Source organism: Diabrotica undecimpunctata, chromosome 1 (assembly GCF_040954645.1).
Source record: "Diabrotica undecimpunctata isolate CICGRU chromosome 1, icDiaUnde3, whole genome shotgun sequence".
In the NCBI taxonomy this organism is placed as follows: Eukaryota; Metazoa; Arthropoda; class Insecta; order Coleoptera; family Chrysomelidae; genus Diabrotica; species Diabrotica undecimpunctata.
In genome coordinates this window covers 21152789-21176174 of record NC_092803.1, presented here as the reverse complement: position 1 = coordinate 21176174, position 23386 = coordinate 21152789, and the positions used below count along the sequence as shown (strand labels likewise).

The 23386-nt window shown below is 34.0% G+C and overlaps 1 protein-coding gene across 5 annotated transcripts in view; it reads left to right on the top strand.

Moving 5' to 3' along the window:
• Positions 1-23386, top strand: part of rdgA (retinal degeneration A) — a 604783-nt gene that overhangs the window by 505989 nt on the left and 75408 nt on the right. For all 5 annotated transcript variants that reach the window (XM_072538847.1, XM_072538849.1, XM_072538841.1 and 2 more), the window contains exons 9-10: positions 1404-1757; positions 21823-22045. In XM_072538847.1, the coding sequence (XP_072394948.1) occupies positions 1404-1757; positions 21823-22045 (577 nt within the window). The remainder of the gene's footprint in view (positions 1-1403; positions 1758-21822; positions 22046-23386) is intronic.

The window sequence follows — 23386 nt, the reverse complement described above, 5'->3', positions numbered from 1 at the left end:
GAAGGAGGGGAAAATGGGGAAAAAAAGAAGAGGTCGTCCAAAGAAGAAATAGTTCTTCTTCATGTATCATGTCCTTTCAGAACGTTGGTTACCATCATAGCTATCTTAATTTTATTCACTGCCACCCTAAATAGCATGCTTGTATCAACACCATACCAATCTCGCAAGTTCTTCAACCATGAGGTTCTTCTTCGTCCTGGACTGCATTTGCCAGATGCAAGAAATGGTTGGAAGTAGTAAAGCAAGACTTGTCAGAAATGGTCAATTTCTATCAGGTTTTCTTATTGAAGGAATTGATAGTGTAGGTTTCTTAAATTTTTTTGTTGCTCTTTATATAGAGTGGTTACCTGGAGAGAGATTGTTAATATAGAAATTGAAGGTGTCATTACGCGCTTGGTTTTGACTTTGATACTTGCTTATATATCATACTGATTTGAAAATGTTTACATAAATATGTCAAAAGTTTAGTTTACACAATGTAGTTATTTTACATACATCATACATCATAGGTGTTATTGTATGTTAAAGTATATGTTAAAGAACGTTGGATATAAACGCCTTTGCCTTAAGCTTTTCATAATACGAAATCAATAAGTTTCCTATTTTTATAATTTTTACATATTTAAAAGTCTGGCAACATCGCATTCCGCTGAATTCCTCGCAAATGTTTTTCCTTTTTGCAATTATTTCTTCCGCAATAAATATAAGTTCCTAATCTTTTAAACTCCTAATTACTCTACAAGTTTACAAAAACCTTACGTAAATAAAGATTAAATAAAAAACTGTACTGCTTTTGATAACCAGCTTGATTACAAGCCCGAATCGTTGTTTTCGTGTTCTTTGTTTGAGTTTTGAATAATTTATGTGGATCTGTAGACTAGATTATTCTGTTATCTTGACGGAGAGGAGGGTATTCAGAGAATTAGATATTCAGTCAAGTCTAGAAACTTTAAATGGAGAAATGTTGCAGTAAGTAAAACTTTTGCTCTAAACGAGACAAGATGAGGGAAGTCTTGATGTTTGTAAGGGGTGGACGTTTTATATGAGCTGGAAATTTGGTCAAGGTGAATTGTGGCTTATAAAAATATATGGGAAATTAGAAACGGGTTTTGAGTATTAAGAAATAAATATTCAACAACGTGTATTAATTAGCTTTTATCAGGCTTGAAAGCTTCATAAAAGCCAAAATATAAGTAAATGTTCAAATATAAAATACATTCGATTTTAGGAAAATTTTCATGAAATATTTAAGGTACTTGTCTTTGTTTCCTTAGAACCAAACAAATTTTACCATATTGCGAATGGAACTTCTCTACAGCGTTCCAGATTAAATTTCCCATGACTTCTTTAATAATAAGAAATATTGATTGATTCACGTTAATAATTTAGTTTTTATGTTACAGGACAAAGAACATCGAATTTTCGCAATAAAGCCAATCCCCTCAACGAACGTTTCTCCAGTGATAGTGTTCATCAATCCAAAATCCGGAGGTAATCAGGGTCTCAAGCTGCTCCAGAAGTTCCAGTGGCTGCTTAACCCGAGACAGGTGTTCGATCTGACGCAAGGAGGTCCGCGGATGGGTTTGGAGCTGTTCAAGAAAGTGCCTAATTTGAGAGTATTGGCCTGTGGTGGGGACGGTACCGTAGGGTGGGTGTTAAGTGTGATAGATCAGATCGGGATATCTCCTGCCCCTGCTGTCGGAGTCTTGCCGTTGGGTACGGGGAACGACTTGGCGAGAGCTCTTGGATGGGGAGGGGTAAGTAGATAAAATTGTACTGTATCTTCTTTTTAAGTGCCTTGTCCAGTTTCCCTGAAGTTGGTAATCATTCTGGTGCAAGTTTAAAGAGTTGATTGATACTGCGGATATCTGTGCAATCGCGAATGTATTTTAAAAATGATGTTTGTTTTCTACCAACACTTCCTCGTCAGTATATCTTGCCCTTTATTATGAGTTGCAAGATATAATGATACTGGTTTCCTCAAATAATGTGATATAGTTAAGAAATTTTTCGACAGTTTATATTTTATAGGTTTCGGCAGTTAGCAGTTTCATTTATAGACAATTTGTAGTGACTGGGTCTAGAAAATTAAGCTTACTTATATATCAGATCAATGTATTAGTAGACATATAATACTATATATAATACGGGTATTATTCCGAGAGACTGGCTTAAATCAACATTTATTACATTACCAAAAAAAACCTAATGCAAGGGAATGTAATGACCACCGTTTAATTAGTCTAATGAGTCACACACTAAAAATATTCTTAAAAATTATCCATTTAAGAATTTTCAGAAAAGTGGAACAAGACATCACTGAAACCCAATTTGGATTTAGGAATGTCATGGGTACACGAGAGGCATTATTTGGATTTAACGTCCTCATGCAAAGATGTATGGATGTAAACCAACCACTTTATGTTTGTTTTATTGATTACAATAAGGCGTTCGATAAGGTCCGACACAACCGTCTTATACAGTTACTTAAAGATAAACACATTGAAAAAAAGACTTAAGAATAATAACTCATCTCTACTTTAACCAAACAGCAAAAGTCAGAGTAGGCAAAGAACTTTCGGAGAAAGTAGAGATAAAAAGAGATGTAAGGCAAGGTTGCATACTCTCCCACTTATTGTTCAATCTATATTCGAAAGAAATAATTAAAAAATCACTTGAAAATGTAACAATTGGAATAAAAGTCAACGGCAGACCTATCAACAATATTAGATATGCCGATGATATTATACTAATTGCAGAGAATATACAAGATCTACAGACACTTTTAGATAATGTAGTAAATGCTAGTGAGGAAAGCGGACTAACGCTTAATGCTTATATAAAAAAATGTATGACAATTTCCAAAACACAACAACAAGACATTTTAAACATAAGAGGGGTTCCAATAGAAAAAGTAAAAAAATACAGATATCTTGGTACAATTATTAATGAAAATAACGAGTATACAGAAGAAATAAAATGAGAATTGGACGAGCTAGAGCAACATTTAATAAGATGAGAAAAGTATTATGCAGTAGAGACCTAAGTTTGCAACTCAAAATAAGAATATTACGTTCATATGTGTTTTCAGTGCTGCTGTATGGGGTGGAGGCCTGGACCTTAAAGAAAGAGGTGAGCGATCGACTTGAAGCATTCGAGATGTGGACCTACTGATGAATATTAAAAATAAGTTGGGTAGACCGAATAACAAATGTTGAGGTCCTCAGAAAGATGACAAAGGAAATGGAAATCATGAATACGATCAAGATAAGAAAGTTACAGTATCTCGGCCACGTTATGAGAGGGGATAAATATGTGTTGCTAGAAACCATAATGCAGGGGAAAATACAGGGAAAACGAAGTATTGGAAAAAGACGCATCTCCTGGGCTCAACAATCTGAAAAAGTGGTATAATTGCAGTTCCTTCGACTTGTTCAGAGCTGCAATCTAAAAAGTGAAAATAGCTATGATGATTACCAACCTTCGTAGAGGAGACGGTACCTAAAGAAGAAGATAGATGGTCCATTAGAAAATAAATATAAGGATATAAAAACAAGAATTATATAGTATTGTAGGTACGTAAGATTGAATTTACATATAATAATATACCAATATACGATATTCAAATTAAAATTGTAATAGTGAATATGAGGAACGAAACGAGAACGTATAGATGTTCACAGGTTTCGCTCAAAAGAATGATAAGAGTGTGACCTAACAAATGTTAAGAGTTACTGTGGTGCTAACAATGATTTTGTTCACATACTCGTGAAAATAAAATGAATAGGGAGTATTAAAAAAAACAGAAGGAAGGAATATCATTCAAAAAATAAAACAGTGAGAAAGGCTGTAGCGGGATAAGATGGTAAATTCTGCACTTGGCTGGATTCTTATTTGAGATAAGCTATCCAAGAGTACAAATTTTATTAAATAAATACTGTTCTTAGAATTTGTGGTTTAACTTAGTGATTAGTAATCGTTATTGCACAAAAAAAATCACTTGCAGATTAATGATTTTTCTTTTCATTATAACGATATTTTTAAAGCAAAAATAAAGCTTTTTTGACGTTTCAAAATTATATTAACTGTTTGAAAATAGATCGATAGATAGCCCATTGACGAAAGCAGGCACACGAAAAATGCACTAAAGCCCTAATTGAAATTGAGCTCCGCTCGACTTTAATGTATATATATACAAGGCGACGTGTCCTAAAATTGGTAAAAAAGTTTGACGTATAACGGTGCAGTTGCTCATAAAAATTGAGATTGATTATAGTTGATAGTAATTCCAGTTTGGAAATAGCTCATCGGTATCGAATGGATCGTTTAATTTTCCAGTAGAAGTCCTTTTAACTGAATAATAACTAAAATGGGAACTAAAAATCTCAAATATAATATATTTATTCATGTGAATTAAAATAGGAAGGCATCAGACACATTGCGAAAAATTGAGTTAGGTAGAAATAGACAAAAAATGAGAGTCAAAAGCAAGGAATGAGGTTTGTAAAATTCGCAGATCTGAAGTATAACCGAAGTATAAAGACAAACAAAATAAAACCAGATAAGTATGTAAGTTAAATATAATGGAGAATATTTGTATGTATACAGAGTGTTTCAAGATGCTTTTAACGGCCTATAATTCAGGAAGTAATGATTTTTTTTATTTAAAAATTGAGAAATGCCAATGGAATCTACAATACAATCAATTGACGTATACATGGTTTCTAGTACGTCATGATGGCCGCAGCAACTTCGTTACAATGGAAAAAATTAAATGAATTAAGAGGCTAAAGGTTAGGTCACATGCAGGGGTTTTTATCCCAAATTCAATGGTGTGCCACATTCAATGTTTATTTTTAACAATAATCAATAACATTCAAAATGTGAAATAATTTTATAGGCGGTATTCAAAATGACCTCTTGTTTCAATACAAGCGTCAAACTGTCTAAGCAGTTCATATTTCACATATATCATCTTTGGCGTAATCAGAGTACACGCTTGTCTAATTTTAGTTTTTAAATAGTCTACATCTGTAGGTTCTTTGTTATAAACGATTTTTGTTAAACGGCCCCATACAAAAAAATCATACACAAGGGTGATAGCACAGGCGATCCTGTAGGCCATCGAACGGATCTTTAAGTTCCAATTCAACTGTTTGAAAATGTGGCATTAAGTTAATTGATTACAATACTGCTGTTATGTGAGGGTGCGCCATCTTATTGCCCTACCATAACTCCTCTTTCGCGTGAAGGAATCTTCTCTAGTCACAAAAGTAGCTTATTTTTTTAGACATTTCGGAATTATATGTGTAATATTATATGTGTATATATTACAGATAAACCCCGAAATTGAGTAAAACTAGTTTAGTTGGATAAAAGTCAAATAAGATTGATAACTTCTTCATTTATCTATCTCGTTCTAGATCTATTCAATGTCAAATAAATAAATTTGCTTTTACCACAGACATTAAAACAGTTCTAAATTTACTTTGATCTGTAATGTATCAGCCACATACCCAAGGGAAACAACCCCACCCCCCCCCCCTCCCAATTGAAATCGTTAATCAGTTAGCCCGGTATGTAACAAGTCAACATAACAAGAAAATAAAAGAAACAAAGGGGTAGTTAGCCTAGAAAAGAATAATTAAAATTAATTAAATAATCTTTACATACTCCAAATTAAATAAAGAATAAATTCGACAGTTTAACGTATACATTTCAAATTAAACAAAGAATGAAAATTGACCTAGTTAACGTATATTACACAAGTAAGTTTCAATATCAGGTCAGCTCCGAATATTTAAAAATTACGACACTTTATACCTTCGTTGGAAAATAATACAAAGGACGAATTGTTAAACAGTGATAAGAATTGAGCTGAGTAAGAGGTTTCACATGGCATGATCTATTTTTAACACATGGAGCAAACGGCAAAATCAGCAGAAAGTCGAGGGAAAAACGGTAAGAAGCAAAGTTCCACTTCGGACTATGACGAAGAACTCAGGGTACGCGTTGGCGAGACATAAAAACAAGAAAGTCGGTGGAAAGGTAGTCAGTCAGTGCGGGGGCGACCTAGAGTGCTTATCGGTCAGGCGTTACGGTGTGTTCAGCTCAATTATCGTGATATCGTGTCCGACGGAAGGTAGAGAGTCGAAAATACGAATTTTTCGCCTCTCTTAGTACGGCCATAACGTACAGTGCATTCCAGCGTTCATCCAGACTGTTCTTGAGTTCCAGTTTGGATTACAAGGCGTATTCGTAGCTAGGGCCTAAGTACGCTAGGGTAACGAACAATATATACTAACCATTTGGGGAAACAATTAATAGTAGGTTGTCCGCCTTTTAACTCCCTTGGTAAAATCTCTTCTCGTCTCCCTTCGCAAAATTTGATAACCAATACTAGCTCTCTTTTAAATCTTGTAGTAGTTGTAAATTTACGATTTGTTGAATACATAGTAATTTGAAAGTGGCTTGTTTTTTTTTATCGTTAGGTAGAGACTAAAAGAGAACACATTTTTGCTTTGTACATCTCCCCGGCTTCTAACGCAAGCCAATAACCTCTGACTCTTTACACGGCCTGCATCGGAGTATCCTTCAGCCCCTATTCTGGTTTTTTCCTACCCTCTTGTGAATCCGCGAGGGCGAAATCACGACCAATTCGAACTATTGGACCAGTATGCCTCAAATCCGCTCGCAGAGGTAAATCCCATTAACCATATAGGACGAGTTTATTACAGTGGTTTATTTTAGTGGTTTTATTCTTTTGGGAGTGATCCTTCCTCCCCTTAACCGAATTTTACCATACTTACCCAGGTTTATTACAGATCAAATGAAAAAGCAGATATTGAGCACAATTTATTAATTAAATCTTTCCCAAACACTTTCGTTTCCTAGAGCATCTTCAGGAGCATTTCATCAATTTTGGCCTATCCAACAAACTGTTGAGAATGTCATAAACATAAATTTGTAGATTACACTACACTACACAAGGACCAACAGTTTAAAATTTTTTTAAAAAGGTGAGGCTACATTGTGGTTAGCATCAGGAGAGAGATTCTCTCAAACATCTCAACATACAGATCACATATCGCTAGCATGTTTGACAAATTGTAGGAACAAAAGAAAGTGATTTCTCTTATCACGTCGATAACTATTAGTAAAAAACAGACTTATCTCCCTATAATTATCCTTTTTGAGAAATGTAAGATCAAAGTTGAAATTGTAAATTAGATCGTCTTCTTCTGGAATCTAGATTCTTCTGGTTGAGTGACCTCTCCTCCCGGTTAGAACTTTGCACAAAGAAAGTATTTTTATCGGGCCAAAATAAAAAAAACTCTGAAAATCTGGTTCTGCTTCCAATCGCTGCAAAATATGGTAGCATCTCAAAAAGATCTCCCTAGCCTCACGTCAGATAACTAGTATTGAATAAAAACTTACAATTGTTTGGAAACTCTCTGCTTTTGTACTGCTTGGCTGCAAAATTATTCACTTCACGGCTTCTTACGCTACTGCACTACTTATCAAGAAACCCGCAGAAAATAAATATTTAATTCTAGTTAATAACTTTTTTCCCTCGTATTTTTTCTTTCTTCCATCAAACAAACCTGCCGTATTTCCCACCATTTCCTTAAGTCTCCCCCTTCGCCAATCAAAAAACTTCATTCTAAGATGTATCTCTCCCACTCTTTCTTTCGGCAGAACCTCTATACACTCAACAAATTAGCCGGCCTCACTGGGCTACAACAACTTGCTATATTTTTCCTCCAAAAATTTTATGTAAATTACTTTTAAACTTTTATAACTATTTTATAATTATAAAGGCCTACAAATAAAATTTAATTTTTGAAAAATTCTAACTGCTATTTATACTGTCCAACTAAACTATGAAATCGTTCTTGGAATCATTCATTTTATCAACCCGCACTTTCACAATTACGAATAACTTTTTATTTTAAACTTATTCCTAACCAAATACCTACAATTTATTTTCTTACTTAGTTTTCTAAATAAAAATATAAAATTCTAATAATTCAATGTTTTAAATAATTCCGAGATAGATAAAATTAGGAATTAAATATTTTATTTCTTTAAAAAGAAACGTAACTGATTATTGCATTATCCAAACACCCTTGGTGAATTCTAGTATTAACTGGATAAATCTTTATATTACTTTATCTCTTGTGCTTGGGTAATTCTCACTATATCCGTGTAATTCTAGTATTATCCAATATTCGCGTTATATTCGCGATACTTAGCCTCACCGTCCGATAGCGCCACTATCTCAAGAAAAAGCTGCTATCGTGTAGTACATTTTTGTAGACGCCTAATCTCAAGATTTTAGCCGAATAGGACTTAGCTGTAGTTTTATTTTGAGCACATGTGAAAGCGGGCGTGTCCGCGGATTTTTAGAAAATTTGAAAACGAGCTATATCAGTCGATGATTTGAGTCTTGTTTTTGGAAAGAAAATTGCTTAGCGGAATCAAAGAGCGCTTAAAAGCTGTGTACGGTGACTCTTCTTCTTCGATGACAACCGTCAAAAATTGATAAAACGAGTTTAAACCTGTTAGTACGTCGGTTTTTATTGAGCCACGCCTCGGTGCCACGAAAGTGGCTACCACGAAGGATAACGTAACAAAAATCCACAATCTTGAGTTGGAAGATCGCCGACTGAAGGTGCGCGAAATAACTGAGACAGTAGGCATCTCAAAATACTACTGATGTCATATTCTGTATGAAATTTTGGACATGAAAAACCTGTCCGTGCGATAGTTGCCGCATTTGCGCAAACCGGACAACAAGCGCAACCGTTTCCACTTCAAAGCAGTGTTTAACTATATTTAATGACTAATGGATTTACTGGTACACACCAGAGACCACGGAACAGTCGAAACAGTGAATTGCACCCAGCGAACTTGCTCCGAATAAGAGAAGACTGTCCTGTCAGCCGGAAAGATGATGACCACCATTTTCTGCAATTCACAAGGGGTGATCTACATTGACTACCTGGAGAAGGGTAAACCAGTCACAGAGCTCTACTACGCCTAATTATTGGACCGATTCGATGACGAATTACAGAAAAACGACCCCATTTGGTGAAGAAAAAAGTGTTCTTCCACCATGACAACGTCCCGTCTCACACCTTCGCCTTCGTCATGAAGAAATTGGTCAAATTGGGATACAAACTGTTGCCTTAATCACCGTATTCTCCAGATTTTACACCATGAGACTTCTTTTTATTTTCAAACTTGAAAAGGGCACTCGCCGGACAAAACTTATCGACTGAGGAGGTCATCGTCGCCACAAAATCCTACTTTGCAGACCTCGAAAAAACGTATTTTGCAGACGGCTTAAAGAAATTGAAGCTTCACTGGGTCAAGTATATTGAGCTAAAAGTAGACTATGTTGAGAAATAAATTTCCAGTTTTCCAAAATTTTCGTTTTTCTTTTGTAGGCTAAGTATCGGACCGCCCTCGTATATACATTATAAAAGGAAGAAAATATGTCGAACGAAAAACAAAACAAAGTTTTAGCATTTTAAAACGTATTTCTCTTTTCTTTGTTTCTGCACCTTAATAGCCCTTTAACTATGGTAGGCGTATTTTTTTACCTCCAAGATATCTCTCTTCTACTAAAAGAATAGATACCGTTTAATCTTGATAGACCGTAGTATTGAAAATCTACAAAAAAGCCACGCATATTAAAAGTTGTTCATCATAGCTTTTTTTAAAGAGATCTCCGAGAAAAATAGCTGATTAAACAAAAAAGTAAACACGTAGATATTTCGTTTGAGTGGAGCTGCGCTGTCGGGAGTGTATATAGAATGGCAACAGGAAAAAGAACGAAATCCCGTTAGCTGATGCATGTATAAATTAAATTACAAATCCACGTTTTATGCCACCTTAATGCCGGTGCTATAATGGAGGGATTAAAATTCGCAGTGGAAAAGTTACTTAAGGGATTAACATGTTTTTGAGGCTAGGCATACCGTGATGTTTCAAAGTTTTTAAACTGATAGCAGCACCAACTGATTAACAAAATGGAAAAAGAATACTTTCCTATTTACCTATCAACTTAACACTAAACTATCTAAGAAAAAAGTACAGAATGAAAATACACTAAAAAGAATGAATTTTACATATTTTGGAGTGAGATATTAAAACAGTTTCTTCCTTGTCTTTTTTTTTCGTTCCCCCTTTCTTTTACCTTATCAGAGTATCGGATTTGGGCTAGCTATTTTAATTTCAATTCACCCATCTCTTCCATTCTTTTTTATTTCCCGCCATTATTTTCAGTTCCTCGAATGATCTTTGTTTAACATTTCCGCCTTTACTACTTGCTGTATCCATTTGTTTTCTTGGTTTACCTCTTTTCCTTTTTACGATGTTCTTTGCTTTGTGGACTTTTCTTGTATTTATATTGGGTTGCATCCTCGACAGATGCCATACCAGTTTATTTGTCTCTTTGCTATTGGGACTAACGCATAGTATAACTTGTTTGACTTCACGTAGATTGCTTGATTTCTGAAGCTTATGAGAGAGTAGTAAGAATTGAAATTGCAGTTAATGGTTTCCGAACTAGAAGAGTATGGTCTGTTGATCGCATGGTCTTAAAAGATCATGACTTTTATGCGGCTGAAAATTTAAATGACCATGAAGGCAGTGGAACTCGGGAAGATAGTGAAAATAAAGAGTCTAATAAAACAAACAAGGAACCACTTGGGTCTACAACAGTAGCTAATGTAGAGTACGAAATAATCTGACCTGAACTTCTTCTTCTTCGTAACGTGCCCCATTCCTAAGTAAGATAATTATCATTATCTCACTTGTTTCCTCGTTTATTTCCATTTTTAGTTCTTCTTTCTGTTCTACAGATTCTTATAGAAATCATTAACAGAGAAAGCAAAAAGATTGGACTAACAATGAATATAGATAAAGCCAAATAGCTTGAAACGGATTTGTAAAATACAATTCAATGTTTACTAATAAGAAATTGAGTATGGATATCAGATTGAGGTTCGTGGAATGTTATGAATGGTCGCAACTGCTATATGGGGTAGAAGCTTGGAGGCATTTGACATGTGGCTATATAGGAGTATGCTTAAAATTTCTTGGGCTCCAAAAGTCTCCCACGAAGAAGTATTAAGACGAATTAGACATGGTAAAAAGTTTATAAACACAATTAAAATAAGAAAAAGAACGTATCTGGGCCACATACTTCGAAACGAAAAATATTCTCTTCTACACGTCATCATGCAAGGAAGGCTAGAGGGAAGGAAAAGGCTTGGGAAGAGAGAAGCAATTTTGGCTGAGGAATATCAGAGATTGGACTAACCTCAGTGTTGAACAGATATTTCACGTTGCAAAAGATAGGGAAGCGTTTGAAGAAGTTATCGCCAACCTTCGTTAGGCACAATAAGAAGAATTTGTTTTCTGCATTTCATCCTCTGAATCTGCTATTAGTACTATGTCGTCCGTATACATTAAGGACTCTCTTGTTAGCAGTTGTAATCTATGCTATTCTATTATTGTCTGTAGTTGGTTGGTTTTTACTCTAGTATTTCTTATCAGTTCGTTCATTACTATTATAAAAAGCAAAGAGCTGAGGCTATCTCGTTGTTTAATACCTCTATTTCAATTAAATTCTTTCGATTTTTCTTCTGTTATTTGTACTTTTCATCTTCCATCTAAGTACTTTCTATAACTATTGTTCATGTATCTGGTACATTTATTTTCCTTAAGCTGTAACGAAATATTTTGCTTACCACATAGGGTATTGCTATAAGGGGTTGAAAATTGGGAGTTACTGAGTTACAGAAGTTACTGGGAGTGGAGATAGGACAAGCAAAATAAACGATACTTATGCGAACGGCACTCAGGGTTTGTTTGGAGTAGCTGGGTCGTGGATAAGTGAATAAAACAAGGGGGTTAGATTTTGGCAACTACAAAAAATGAAACAAAAGGGTACTTACATGAATCTCCTGGAACAAACAGACAAACAAAACACAAGAGTTTCCTCTAGCTATTTGAAATGGGACGCCGCTTCGAGGAAACTTTCTGCTGACGGAAATAAAAGGTTCTTCCGTCCTAAAAAACACAAAAAGAGGTTAGGAGACTTTTTTAAATAAATAGACAAAATGATTCAGAGAAATAAATTAAACATTTATTACTGTCTCACTGCAAACAGTTACAAATACAGATAACGCAAAAATAATTACTATATAAATGGTTACAAAGGTTTATACTAAAATAATAAGAAAAAACTTACATGTCCTATTTATTTACGAACTTTGTTTACAAGTGGGGGATGCTACAAAACTTAAAAAAAATTGTTACAAATAAAGAATTAACTTTTTAAGTGAAACCATGTATAGAGGTTAACGTTCTAAAAACAAAACAAACTAATGTCACAAAAATAATAAAGCTAGTTGCCAGCTGTCGTATGTCAACATTAAATTTTATAACAGAAGAATTAAAATGACAGCAATGTCCATACCCTGAGATATGCAGATGATACTACTATCCTCGCTAGTTCTGAAGCTGAATTGATTCACCTGCTACAACGGATAGAAGACGTAAGCTTAACGATGGGCCTTAAAATAAACAGAGATAAAACGAGAATCATTATAATTGATAGAGCTAACAACAATCAAAATCATCTGGTCATGATAAACAATATCGCTGTTGTAGATAAATTTGTGTATCTGGGCTCATTAATAACCAACAAAGGAGGTTGTACTGAAGAAATAAAGCGGCGGTCAGCAATCGCAAAAAGCGCTATGGCAAAATTAACAAAAATTTGGAAAAGCCATGAAATAACTACCGATACAAAAATGAGACTAGTAAGAAGTCTAGTTTTTCCAGTTTTTACTTATGCATCGGAATGCTGGACCCTTACTGAGAAAGACAAAAAGAACATAGATGTATTTGAGATGTACTGCTGGAGACGAATGCTGAGAATACCATGGGTGGCCTGAAGAACAAATGAATCCATACTGGACCAGCTAAACATAAAGAAAAGACTAAGAACACAAATATCAGAACAAATAATAAGCTATTTTGGACATGTGCTTCGAAGAAATGGTCTTGAAAAACTTACCATCCATGGAAAAGTAGAAGGCAAAAGAAATAGAGGTAGATCTTCCACACGATACACGGACCATATTGTTGCTACCATTGGCGCTCCATTGTCAGAATGTGCTAGAATGGCAGAATATAGAAAAACGTGGAGGAACATTGGGAAATTTAGCTAATAGCTTCATGATATCACGATACCTGCATCAGGTTAACGACTAAGAAGAAGAAGAAGGCCATACCCTAAAATTTACAATTTTTAATTATTACAATATTTTTAGATTGTATGAAAGCAATTATTATTATAAGAAAAATGTCTATTTTTACTTTAAAAGTTCAAACAAAAAGAAGTTACCTAGATTGCACTAAATTGCACTTTAAAAGATTTCTGGGGTTAGAACTGGAATTAGATTCACCGCCATACGAATAAATTCATTTCCAAACTGCGATACGACTGACTATTTGAGATTGAAAGTTGGGGCACTGGAACACAAACTTTGGACTGTGCTTCTTAAAAAAACTGGAACATGTGGATATTTCTCAGAGCTGATGCACACGCCGTTCTACAAATATGTCACGATGAGAGACGGCATACAACAAAAAAAACAGTGATTACTCCGGTCTGAAGTGACACATTACTTTAAGTATAATAAATCACTTTTTCTTTGACAAATTTACCGGCTTCTAGACCGACTAACTAAAACGTCCGCTCATTTTGGCCACCCTTTCGAATCTCACTTAAAACTAGAACTGCACTATTAACTGCCACAATACTACCAAACTTCACTATCTCCGATAACAAAAAAAACAATAAGGAAAAACCATTACGAATTAGAAGCAAGATTCGGACTAACACTAAAGCCTACCGCTCTTGACCACGGCTCAGCGGGAGTAAGTAAATTCTTAAAAATCATTCGCTTGACTTTTTAACTACACTTTTTGATTCCACACACTTCAATTGCTTTTCTTTTCACATCACTGTAAGTATTCCATATTTCTTTCATTGTCCATGTTTCTTTTTGGTCCTCTGTTTGTCTCAATCTATTGTTAGTTTCATTCTTGTAAAGTTTTCGCACACTTTATATCTTGAGTTTGTTTACCTTTACTTTCTTTTACGCTTTTCTTTCCACCTCCTTAATTTTTTCAGCCTCTAGATTTGCAGTAACCATCCGATGTTATGTGGACAGTTCCGGTTTCTTTTCCGTTAAGATGTTTTGTAGGTTTCCTTCTAGGGTTCTCGTATAGACTATATATAGTCCATTAAGCTTTTCACATTTCTCTTTTCGGCCACAAATGTACATTTGTCCTTAACGGTTTTTTCACTGAATATGTTTCCTATTATCAGGTCGTTCGTTTGGCAGAATTCTAGCATTTTAATTGGATTTCTATTTAATTTTTCTTATCCATATTTTTTAATACATCCTAATCCCCTATTAACGTCCTTATCTACTCTTGAATTCCAATCTTCTCCTAAAATTATTACTTTTCTCTTGTCTCTCTTACTTTGTCTAATGTATTTTGGAGTTTATTGTAGAATTCTATTCTTGTCTTTTCTTCATTATCTTCTGTTGGTTCTTATATTTGTAGTATCTTGTGTTTTAATTCAATTTGGGCTGTAATTATTCTAAATGATGCTACTCGATTGTTATCCTTGGTTTTCTTCTTTTATTCACTATTATTTCGACTTCTTCTTTTGCTCTGTGTCCCTGCGGTACTCCGGAATAGTATAGGCTATACTTCTAGTTGATATTGATGTCTAACCTCTCTATTTTTTTTTGGTTCGCTTATTCCCATATTTGATTATACATCCATTTTTTTATTCATTTCTTTTATAGCTTCTATTTCCTTGCCGGTCAAAGATGTCACATTTCATGTCGCTATTCCTATAGGAATTGTCTCGTTATGTTGTATTTTCTTATTGATGTTTTCTTCTTTTTCATTACTAGTATTATCTTTGATTTCATGTTCCCTGGTTTTTGTATTATTATTATATCCGTTATTTATTTTATTACCATGTTTATTTTTAATACTAATATTTAATTTTTCCCTACCTTCATTACTATTGCTATTTCCAAGGGCGGGCATGTTTTCGACGCTGAAGTACCTGAGGGTCTTAAAAGTACCCTTGTTTTGGACACTGCCGGAAGGATTATCGCAGGTACCAGATATTAGATATAATTAGGGTTTAATGATGGTCATTGAAATTTACTTAGTTACTAGTTATTAGTTTGTCAGAGAATAGTGAAAAGTGAACATGGAAATTGCAACGTTAGTAAGTAATCGTGGTAAAATTTTGCTCAAAGTGAACAGTTTTACTTTTTCTCAAGATAAAGTACTAAAATCGGGAGAAACGTATTGGAGGTGCGTAAAACGGTCGTGTAAAGCGAAGATATTCACGAAAGGGCCAGAAAAGTTAGTGATCCGAAGTAATCTAGAACATAATCACGAGTGTGATATCAAGACGCTTAATAGACAGATTGTGCGTAGCAGTGCCAAAATGAAAGAAAGAAAATGTAGATTGCTTGAGCCACATGTCTGTTAAAGACGTTAATTTAATACGAAATCAAATATACAGTGAACGGCGAATGGCTCAACCGAATCTGCCCAAAAGTAAAGAAGAAACTATTGCTGCGGTAAATATTATGAATATCAAAATACTTAAAGACGAGAATTTTATATTTGCGGTTGAACTAAGTTCTAACATTATCATCTTCTCGTGTAACACTAATATGCGTTTTCTGTGCGGCAGTGAAATGATTTATATGGACGGTACATTTAGTTACTGTGCTCAATATTTCAAGCAATTTTTTACCATACATGTATTTATCAAAGGACATTATATACCATTGTGTTATTGTTTACTTCCCGACAAATCGGAACAAACCTATATAAAACTATTTAATGTTTTGAAACGCAAATATCAAGTAATTGGTCTAAAATTCAATCCAAAAATCATTTTCTCCGATTTTGAAATTGCTATCCACAATGCTGCGCGTTTTGAATTTCCAAATGTGCACATTAAAGGGTGCTGTTTTCATCTTATGCAAGCTTAGTATCGTAATCTCGGTGGTTGTGGCTTAATTCGGGAATATAAATTGGCAGACAGTGAAATATCTAAATGGCTGAAATATATTTTTGGGTTGCCATTTTTACCTCCCTCAGAAGTCGAAGAATCTTTCATATATGATTTTATGGCTATTCAACCAAAGGATTCAAAAATTGAAAAGTTTTCCGACTACTTATTGGACAACTACATTGGCGACCACGCAACATTTCCGTCGGAGATGTGGGCTGCGATGAGTGAGAGTTTACAATTAACAACTAATGCTTGTGAATCGTTCCACTCGCGTTTTAATGATAATTTTTACCATGCTCTTCCAAATATTTTCCATTTTATTGATGTTTTAAAAAATTCTCAAATTGAAACTTACATTAAAATTAATAGTGTTTGTAATAATGAAAGTAATAGACTTAAAGATCCAAAGAGTAGAAAAAAAATTATGTTCGTTAGAAATAGGATACATGAGTATCAAACTAACTGTATCGATCGATTCCATTTCGTAAAATGTATGTCGTATTTATTTCAAAGTGACAAATAAACCTTATCAGCTTAATATCTAGAATTTTATTACCTGGCTTTCCATTTACATTTCAATTACACCCAGCGTCCAAATCATGTATGCAGAAACAGGTAATTTTATTTTTTATTGTCGAATTTTAAATTTAGCGTCCAAATCATGCACGCCCATTTCCAATACCAATATTCCATTTAAACACGGAAATATTGGTACTGTAGGTGGACGAGAAATTGAAGAGGAGAAATTGATGAGATACTTGTAACAGAACCTAATAATTATACGTGAAGCAATTTAAGTACATCTACCAACAAGAAAATTAAAATAGTATGAGTTCACAATATTTTAACAGTTCCCCCTATATTTCAATAAGTACTATGCAGTCCTTACAGTGAGCCAGCCATACTAACAGATACTGTTACATTGTTTACTTAGACATGCGTTTTTGGCAAATTGAAAATTTTGTTCAACATCATTTACCCGAATCATTAATTCTTTATGTTTCATCAGCAGCGTTTCACGAAAACACATTATTATTTATTGTCTACTCTTAAAATTGAATTCGTTCGAGTAATTGATTTAAAAAAAACATGAAAATACGTAGGTAGCTATTAAATGAAAATATCGTGGGTAGGTATATAGAGAAGTGGTAATTTTTAATCGCCTAACAACGGTTTTTAAATAAAATTTTCAAGGACAATTTGGCAGGTTAATTTCCAAATGACAAATAGATGGATTTTTACAATGGAGGATTTTATTTTAGTAACGAATTAACAACTACTTTATTTTAGAAAGATTAATATACGGGGTGATCAACTTTTGTGGCAAAGCCTGGTATATCATCCATTATTGTAGGAGATATTAAAAATGGGAGCTAGCTTTACATTTTAAATTTAGTTAAAAATATATAGGATCTTCCAGAACACTCACCTCCTCAAAGATATAGTGAGGGACAAGATCTATGCGAAATTTTAAAGACCAACCTGATGATAATCCGCTATTGATACCTATTGTAACACAGACCCCTAGATAGACATTACAGAGTTGTACTAACCCTTATCCAACATTCAAATAAAATTACCGGAGCAGTTTTGAATTATTAGTTTGTTTAAATGTTTTTACAAATTGATCGAAACAATGGTTTTTAGCAGTAAACAATCTCGCAATATAGTATTAAAAAAATACTTGCGTTCATCTTTTTTCTAAACTAAGGACTGGCAAAATAAAATATTTTTCAGTTACGAAAATAAGTAGACACTTTGTTTTGTGGATTCGTCAATGAACACTAATTATTGATATACACAAAAAGAAGTAAAACTTATTCCAAATCATCGGCATTAAATATGTTTGTAAAATGTTATCAAAAAAATGATGTCTTTGTTTATAACATTTAAAACTAATTAAGAGAAATTTTTGCGGTTGACCTTAATACAAATTTACAAACAATTTTATATTTCCTGTAATGGCTAAGTACTTAATAAGTACATTTTCGTAGAATAATTAAATGAGGCGGGATCATTGTCACAATATTTAAATAACGGAATTAGTCATTCTTAAGCAGTATATTTAGTATACAGCAGTATATTTAGTAACAGTATAAAAGTGTTCCATGGGAACAGTGCGACCATGGGAAAGTGATATGCGTTTACCTGACGAAAATGAACCTACGGATAATTTATAAGATGGAGATGAAAGTGCGGAGCCAAGTACTCAGCAAAGAAAGAATTTGTGTAGCTGATTGTATGTAGCTGAGCAAAATATGGTGTTAGATGTATTTGATGGACTTTCTAAAAAAATGACCAAATATAAAGCTGTTAAGCGAACGGCAGTTTTAACAAAAATTTATTGTGCAACTGTACCGTTTAATAAAGACAGGTTCGAAAAGTAGAACAACAAAAAAGGATTTGGGAAGCTCTAAAAAAATTCAACCTCACCTCTTGGAACCTATTAGTGAGACAATATATAATATGTATGCAGCTAAAGTTATGCCTAACCTAAACAATCTTCTTCTTCTTCTGGTTCCTATCCGTTTCGGATGTTGGAAATCATATTGGCAATCATGACCTTGCTCGCTGCGGCTCGAAACAGCTCCGTTGAGGTTTTCTTAAACCATGTTCTTAAATTCCGCAGCCATGATATTCTCCTTCTACCGGGTCCTCGCTTACCTTTGACTTTACCTTGCAATATAGACTGCAGCAGGGAGTAACGGTGCTGATTTCTCATAACGTGTCCCAGATATTGCAATTTTATGCGTTTGATCGTAAACACAATCTCTGGTTCCTTCTTCAACCTAAACAATATCATGGCAAAATTAAAAGAAAAACATATTGTTGATGATTGTTCCACAAAGACTTTGAGAAGATTTTTGACCAAAAATGGTTTTAAATATAAAACTGTCAATAAGAGACAAACCATAATGGAAAGTCGCCGCCTAATAAAATGGAGGAATGAATATATCGAAAAAATTTCACAATACTGCAGTGAGTATCGAGAAAGTTATTATCTGGACGAGACTTGGTTTGATTCTCATGAAACTATAGATAAAGCCTGGACAAACGGTAAAAGAAAATGCCAAATAGATGTACCCTATTCTAGAGGCAAGCAAATTTGCATATTACATTGCGGAGGACAACATGGATGGGTGAACGATGCGTTATTGTTGTGTTCCAAAGGTATTAAAGACAGTTCTCTAAACTACCACCAAGACATCGAAGGGACCCTTTTTGGATCGTGGTTTGAGAATACATTACTCCCAAATTTAAAAGGTGATTGTTATGGACAATGCATCATATCACTCTAGATGCATTAAAAAAATTCCAACCAAACAAAGTAGGAAGGATGAAATTCAAGAATTTTTAATAGCCGAAGACCTATAATTTGAGGATCATTCAACCAAATATTAACTAATCCAGGTTCTTCATACAAAAATCGTAACTTAAGAACATATTGTAGATAAATTAGCCACTAACAATGGACATATGGTTTTAAGATTACCTCCATATTACTGTGTGTTTAATGCCATAGAATTGCTATGGGCTCAGTTAAAAAACCATGTCCGGAGAAACAACACATCTCCAAAAGATGCCTAAACTGTTGTCGAACTAATAAAAACAGAGTTCAAAAATATCAGTGTTCAAAACTGGCAAAATGCAATAGAACATGTAAAGAAGACAGAAAAAGATTACATGAAAAATGTCCCAGCCTTGAAGAAAATTATTATTAATTTGGCTGAAAGTGATGAAGAGAACGATAATGACGATGAGTTGGAATAACTGCTAACTGGAAGATCCCAAATGAATGTGAATTTCCGAAGTGGCTAGTTACCGTTTAATTTATAATAGTAAAAAAACCAATGTGTAACTTTTTGTGGCATCGCATGTGACATGTTAGTAAATAAAAACTATTTTTTAAGATATACTTCTTTAGGCCTGATTGGGAAAAATTTATGAGAGTGAATTTTTATAAAATTCACAGTATGAAGTACACGCATATTCACAATATAAAGTTGGTTGCTACATCAAAATCTTTTAAGTTAGGTATTAATGCAAATAAAGTGTGAAAAAAAATATATTGGTGTTTTTGTTAATTCGATTATATTAGGACGGTGATAGACATTTACTGATGATTTTTATATTGTATATGTATATTTTTGTGTGTAAAAATCGACCTTGTTCAGTAGTTTTCAACTACTTTGTAATTACGTAGAAATTACACTTATCCGTTAATTTAGGACCTCACTGTATAATATATTAATATTAAGTGTTCATTGACGAACTTAGCACGGTTAATAAAATAACTTGTAAATCCACCAAAAGAAAATTTTTATTTTCGTAACTGAAAAAATATTTTATTTTGCCAGTCTTAATTTTGGAAAAAGGTGAAGGTAAATTTTTCTAAATGCTATATTATGAGGTAGTTTACTTTAAAAAGAATCAGTAATTCGATCAATTGGTAAAAACATTTAGGTACACAAATTAATAATTCGAAATTCAACACTTTCTCCGATAATTTTATTTGAATGTTGGATACAGATTAGTACAACTCTGTAAATGTCTCTCTGGGGATCTGTGTTACAATAGGTATCAGTACCGGATTACCAGTAGGTCGGTTTTTAAAATTTCGCATAGATCTTGTCCCTCACTATACTGATACTTCTCATATATGACCACAGCCATTCTGCGCATGCCAAAAATCCGCATTCTTCTTACGGTGCATATCCGTTCCGGATGTTGGCGATCAGCATAGCTATCCTAACTTTACTTGCAGCTATTCGGAATAGTCAGGTTGTAGACGTACTGAACCACTTCCTTAGGTTTTAAAGCCAAGATATTCTTTTTCTTCCTGGTCCACCCTTTCCAAATACCTTGCTCTGAAGAGTGAGTTACAATAAGCCATATCTGTGTTCATTTCTCATAACATGGCCAAGATATTCTAATTTTTGCTGTTTGATTCTGTTAGTGGTCTCGCTTTCCTTGTCTATTCTACGTAGGACCTCAATATTAGTCACACGATCCACCCATGAAATTGCGCCTGTAACATCACATCTCGAAGGCTTCGAGCTTTCCTAAAGAAGCTTCATAGAATGTCCATGCTTCTACTCCGTATAATATTGTAGAAAATACATAGCATCTGATGCTAGAGATGTTGGTACTAAGTGGTAAATCGTGACTTCTGAAAAGAGACTTTATCTTTACGAATGCTGATCTTGCTTTCCTTAAGCGTTGTTTTATTTCAGTAGAGTGGTCCTATTGACTGTTTATGTTAGTACCAAGATATATGAAGCCGTTTTCCCTGTCAATTGACTGTATTGGATAACCAAAAGAGGTGTATTTAATATTTAGCACATATAAAAATCCGCATAATAAACGATATCCAAGAATAGGAAAAGAATCTTGGTGTAAGCTACTCGAAAAACATGTCAGGCCAATGGCAAGAAAAAGGTTGTTACCTTTTTTTGTCTCTTATGATACTTCCATTTTAGGTTCTATTTATGTATCTGTCTTAGCTTTTCCATTCCATTTTTTGTAATTTTTAAGGTTTTTCATGACTTTTCTCTTACTGTTTCAGTCTTTGCATATTTCTCTTTTGCCCGCTGTTTGTCTTAATCCGTCATGTTCCTTTCTCTTATTGTGTGTGTCAAATTTTTGATAACTAACGCAACCTTTTTTCTTTCCAGGGCTACACTGATGAACCAATCTCGAAGATATTATCGAATATAAGCCAAAGTGATATTGTGAACTTGGATAGGTGGTCACTGGACGTGGAGAAGAACAAAGACGCTCCTCCGCCGGCATCGAACGAACCCGTCGGCAAGGAAAGTCTCCCCCTTAATGTCGTCAACAACTACTACTCGCTGGGGGTCGATGCCCATATCGCATTGGAGTTCCACGAAGCCAGAGGTAAGATTTTGTAACGAATATTTTGCCTACCACATAGGGTATTATTATGGGGGTTGAAAATTGGGGACAGAAATTACGGGGCTAGCAAAATAAACGGAACTGTTGCGAACGGCGCTCAGGGTTTATTTGGAAAAACTGGGTCGTGGATAAATAAATGAAACAATGGGATTGGATTAAGCAACTACAAAAATGAAACAAAGGGGTCCTTACAAAGCTATTTAAAATAGGGACGCCGCTTTGAGGAACTTCCTGCTGGATGAAAGAAAAGGTTCTTTTGTCCTAAAAAACACAAGAAAAAGGGGTTAGAATCTTTTTTAAAATCAATAGACAAAATGGTTTAGGGAAAAAAATTAAACATTGATTGTTATCTCACCACAAACAGTTACAAATATAGATAATACAAAAATATCAAAAACAGACTTGCTATGTCCTATTTCTCATATATTAATAGTTACAAAAAATAAATACAATAACAAAGAGAGGCACTTACTATGTCGTATCCGTTTACAAACTCTAGTAGTTGGAGATTCTACAAAAACTTACAAATGTTACTGGGCTATAATTTGTAGCAGAAATAAAATATTACAATTATTAAAAAATTATCATTTTAAATCAAACTATGCATAGTGGTTAAGCTTTTTCTAAAAAATAAAACAAAAATCTCAAATATGATTAGATATAAATATTTACCAGATGTCAAAAATAATGCTAGCTGTCATATGTCAATACTAAATCTTAAAACAGAACAAATAATATGACAGCTATGGCGACACCTTAGATTTATAATTTTAATTATTACAGTTATGAAAGCAATTATTATTAGAAAATGTTTATCTTAAATCAACACAAAAAAATTCTTTACTTTAAATTTCTTGACTTCACTGGACTTTAGAATTTCTGGAGTTAGAACTGGAGTTAGATTCACCGCCACACAAACAAATTCATCTCCAGACTGCGATAGGATAAAACAAAATTGAAGTTGAAATTGGCACACTGGACACAAAATTTGAAACTTCCCTTCTTAAAAAAACTGGAACATTTGGCTATTTTCCAAATTTGTTAGGAATGCCGTTTTACTAATATCTCACGATGATTACTCGTTCAGAATTGACACATTACATTTAGTAAAAATCACTTTTTTCACAAATTTGCCAGTTTTTTTTCTGACTAACCTAAACGACGTCTACTTACAATGACCAAAATTTAAAACCTCACTTAAATTACACAATTAACTGACACAAAACTACTTATTTTCCATAAAAAAGGACGATAAACGAAAAAACTACGAATTTGAAGCTAAATTCGGACTCCAATACTGAAACCAACCCCTCTTGACAACGG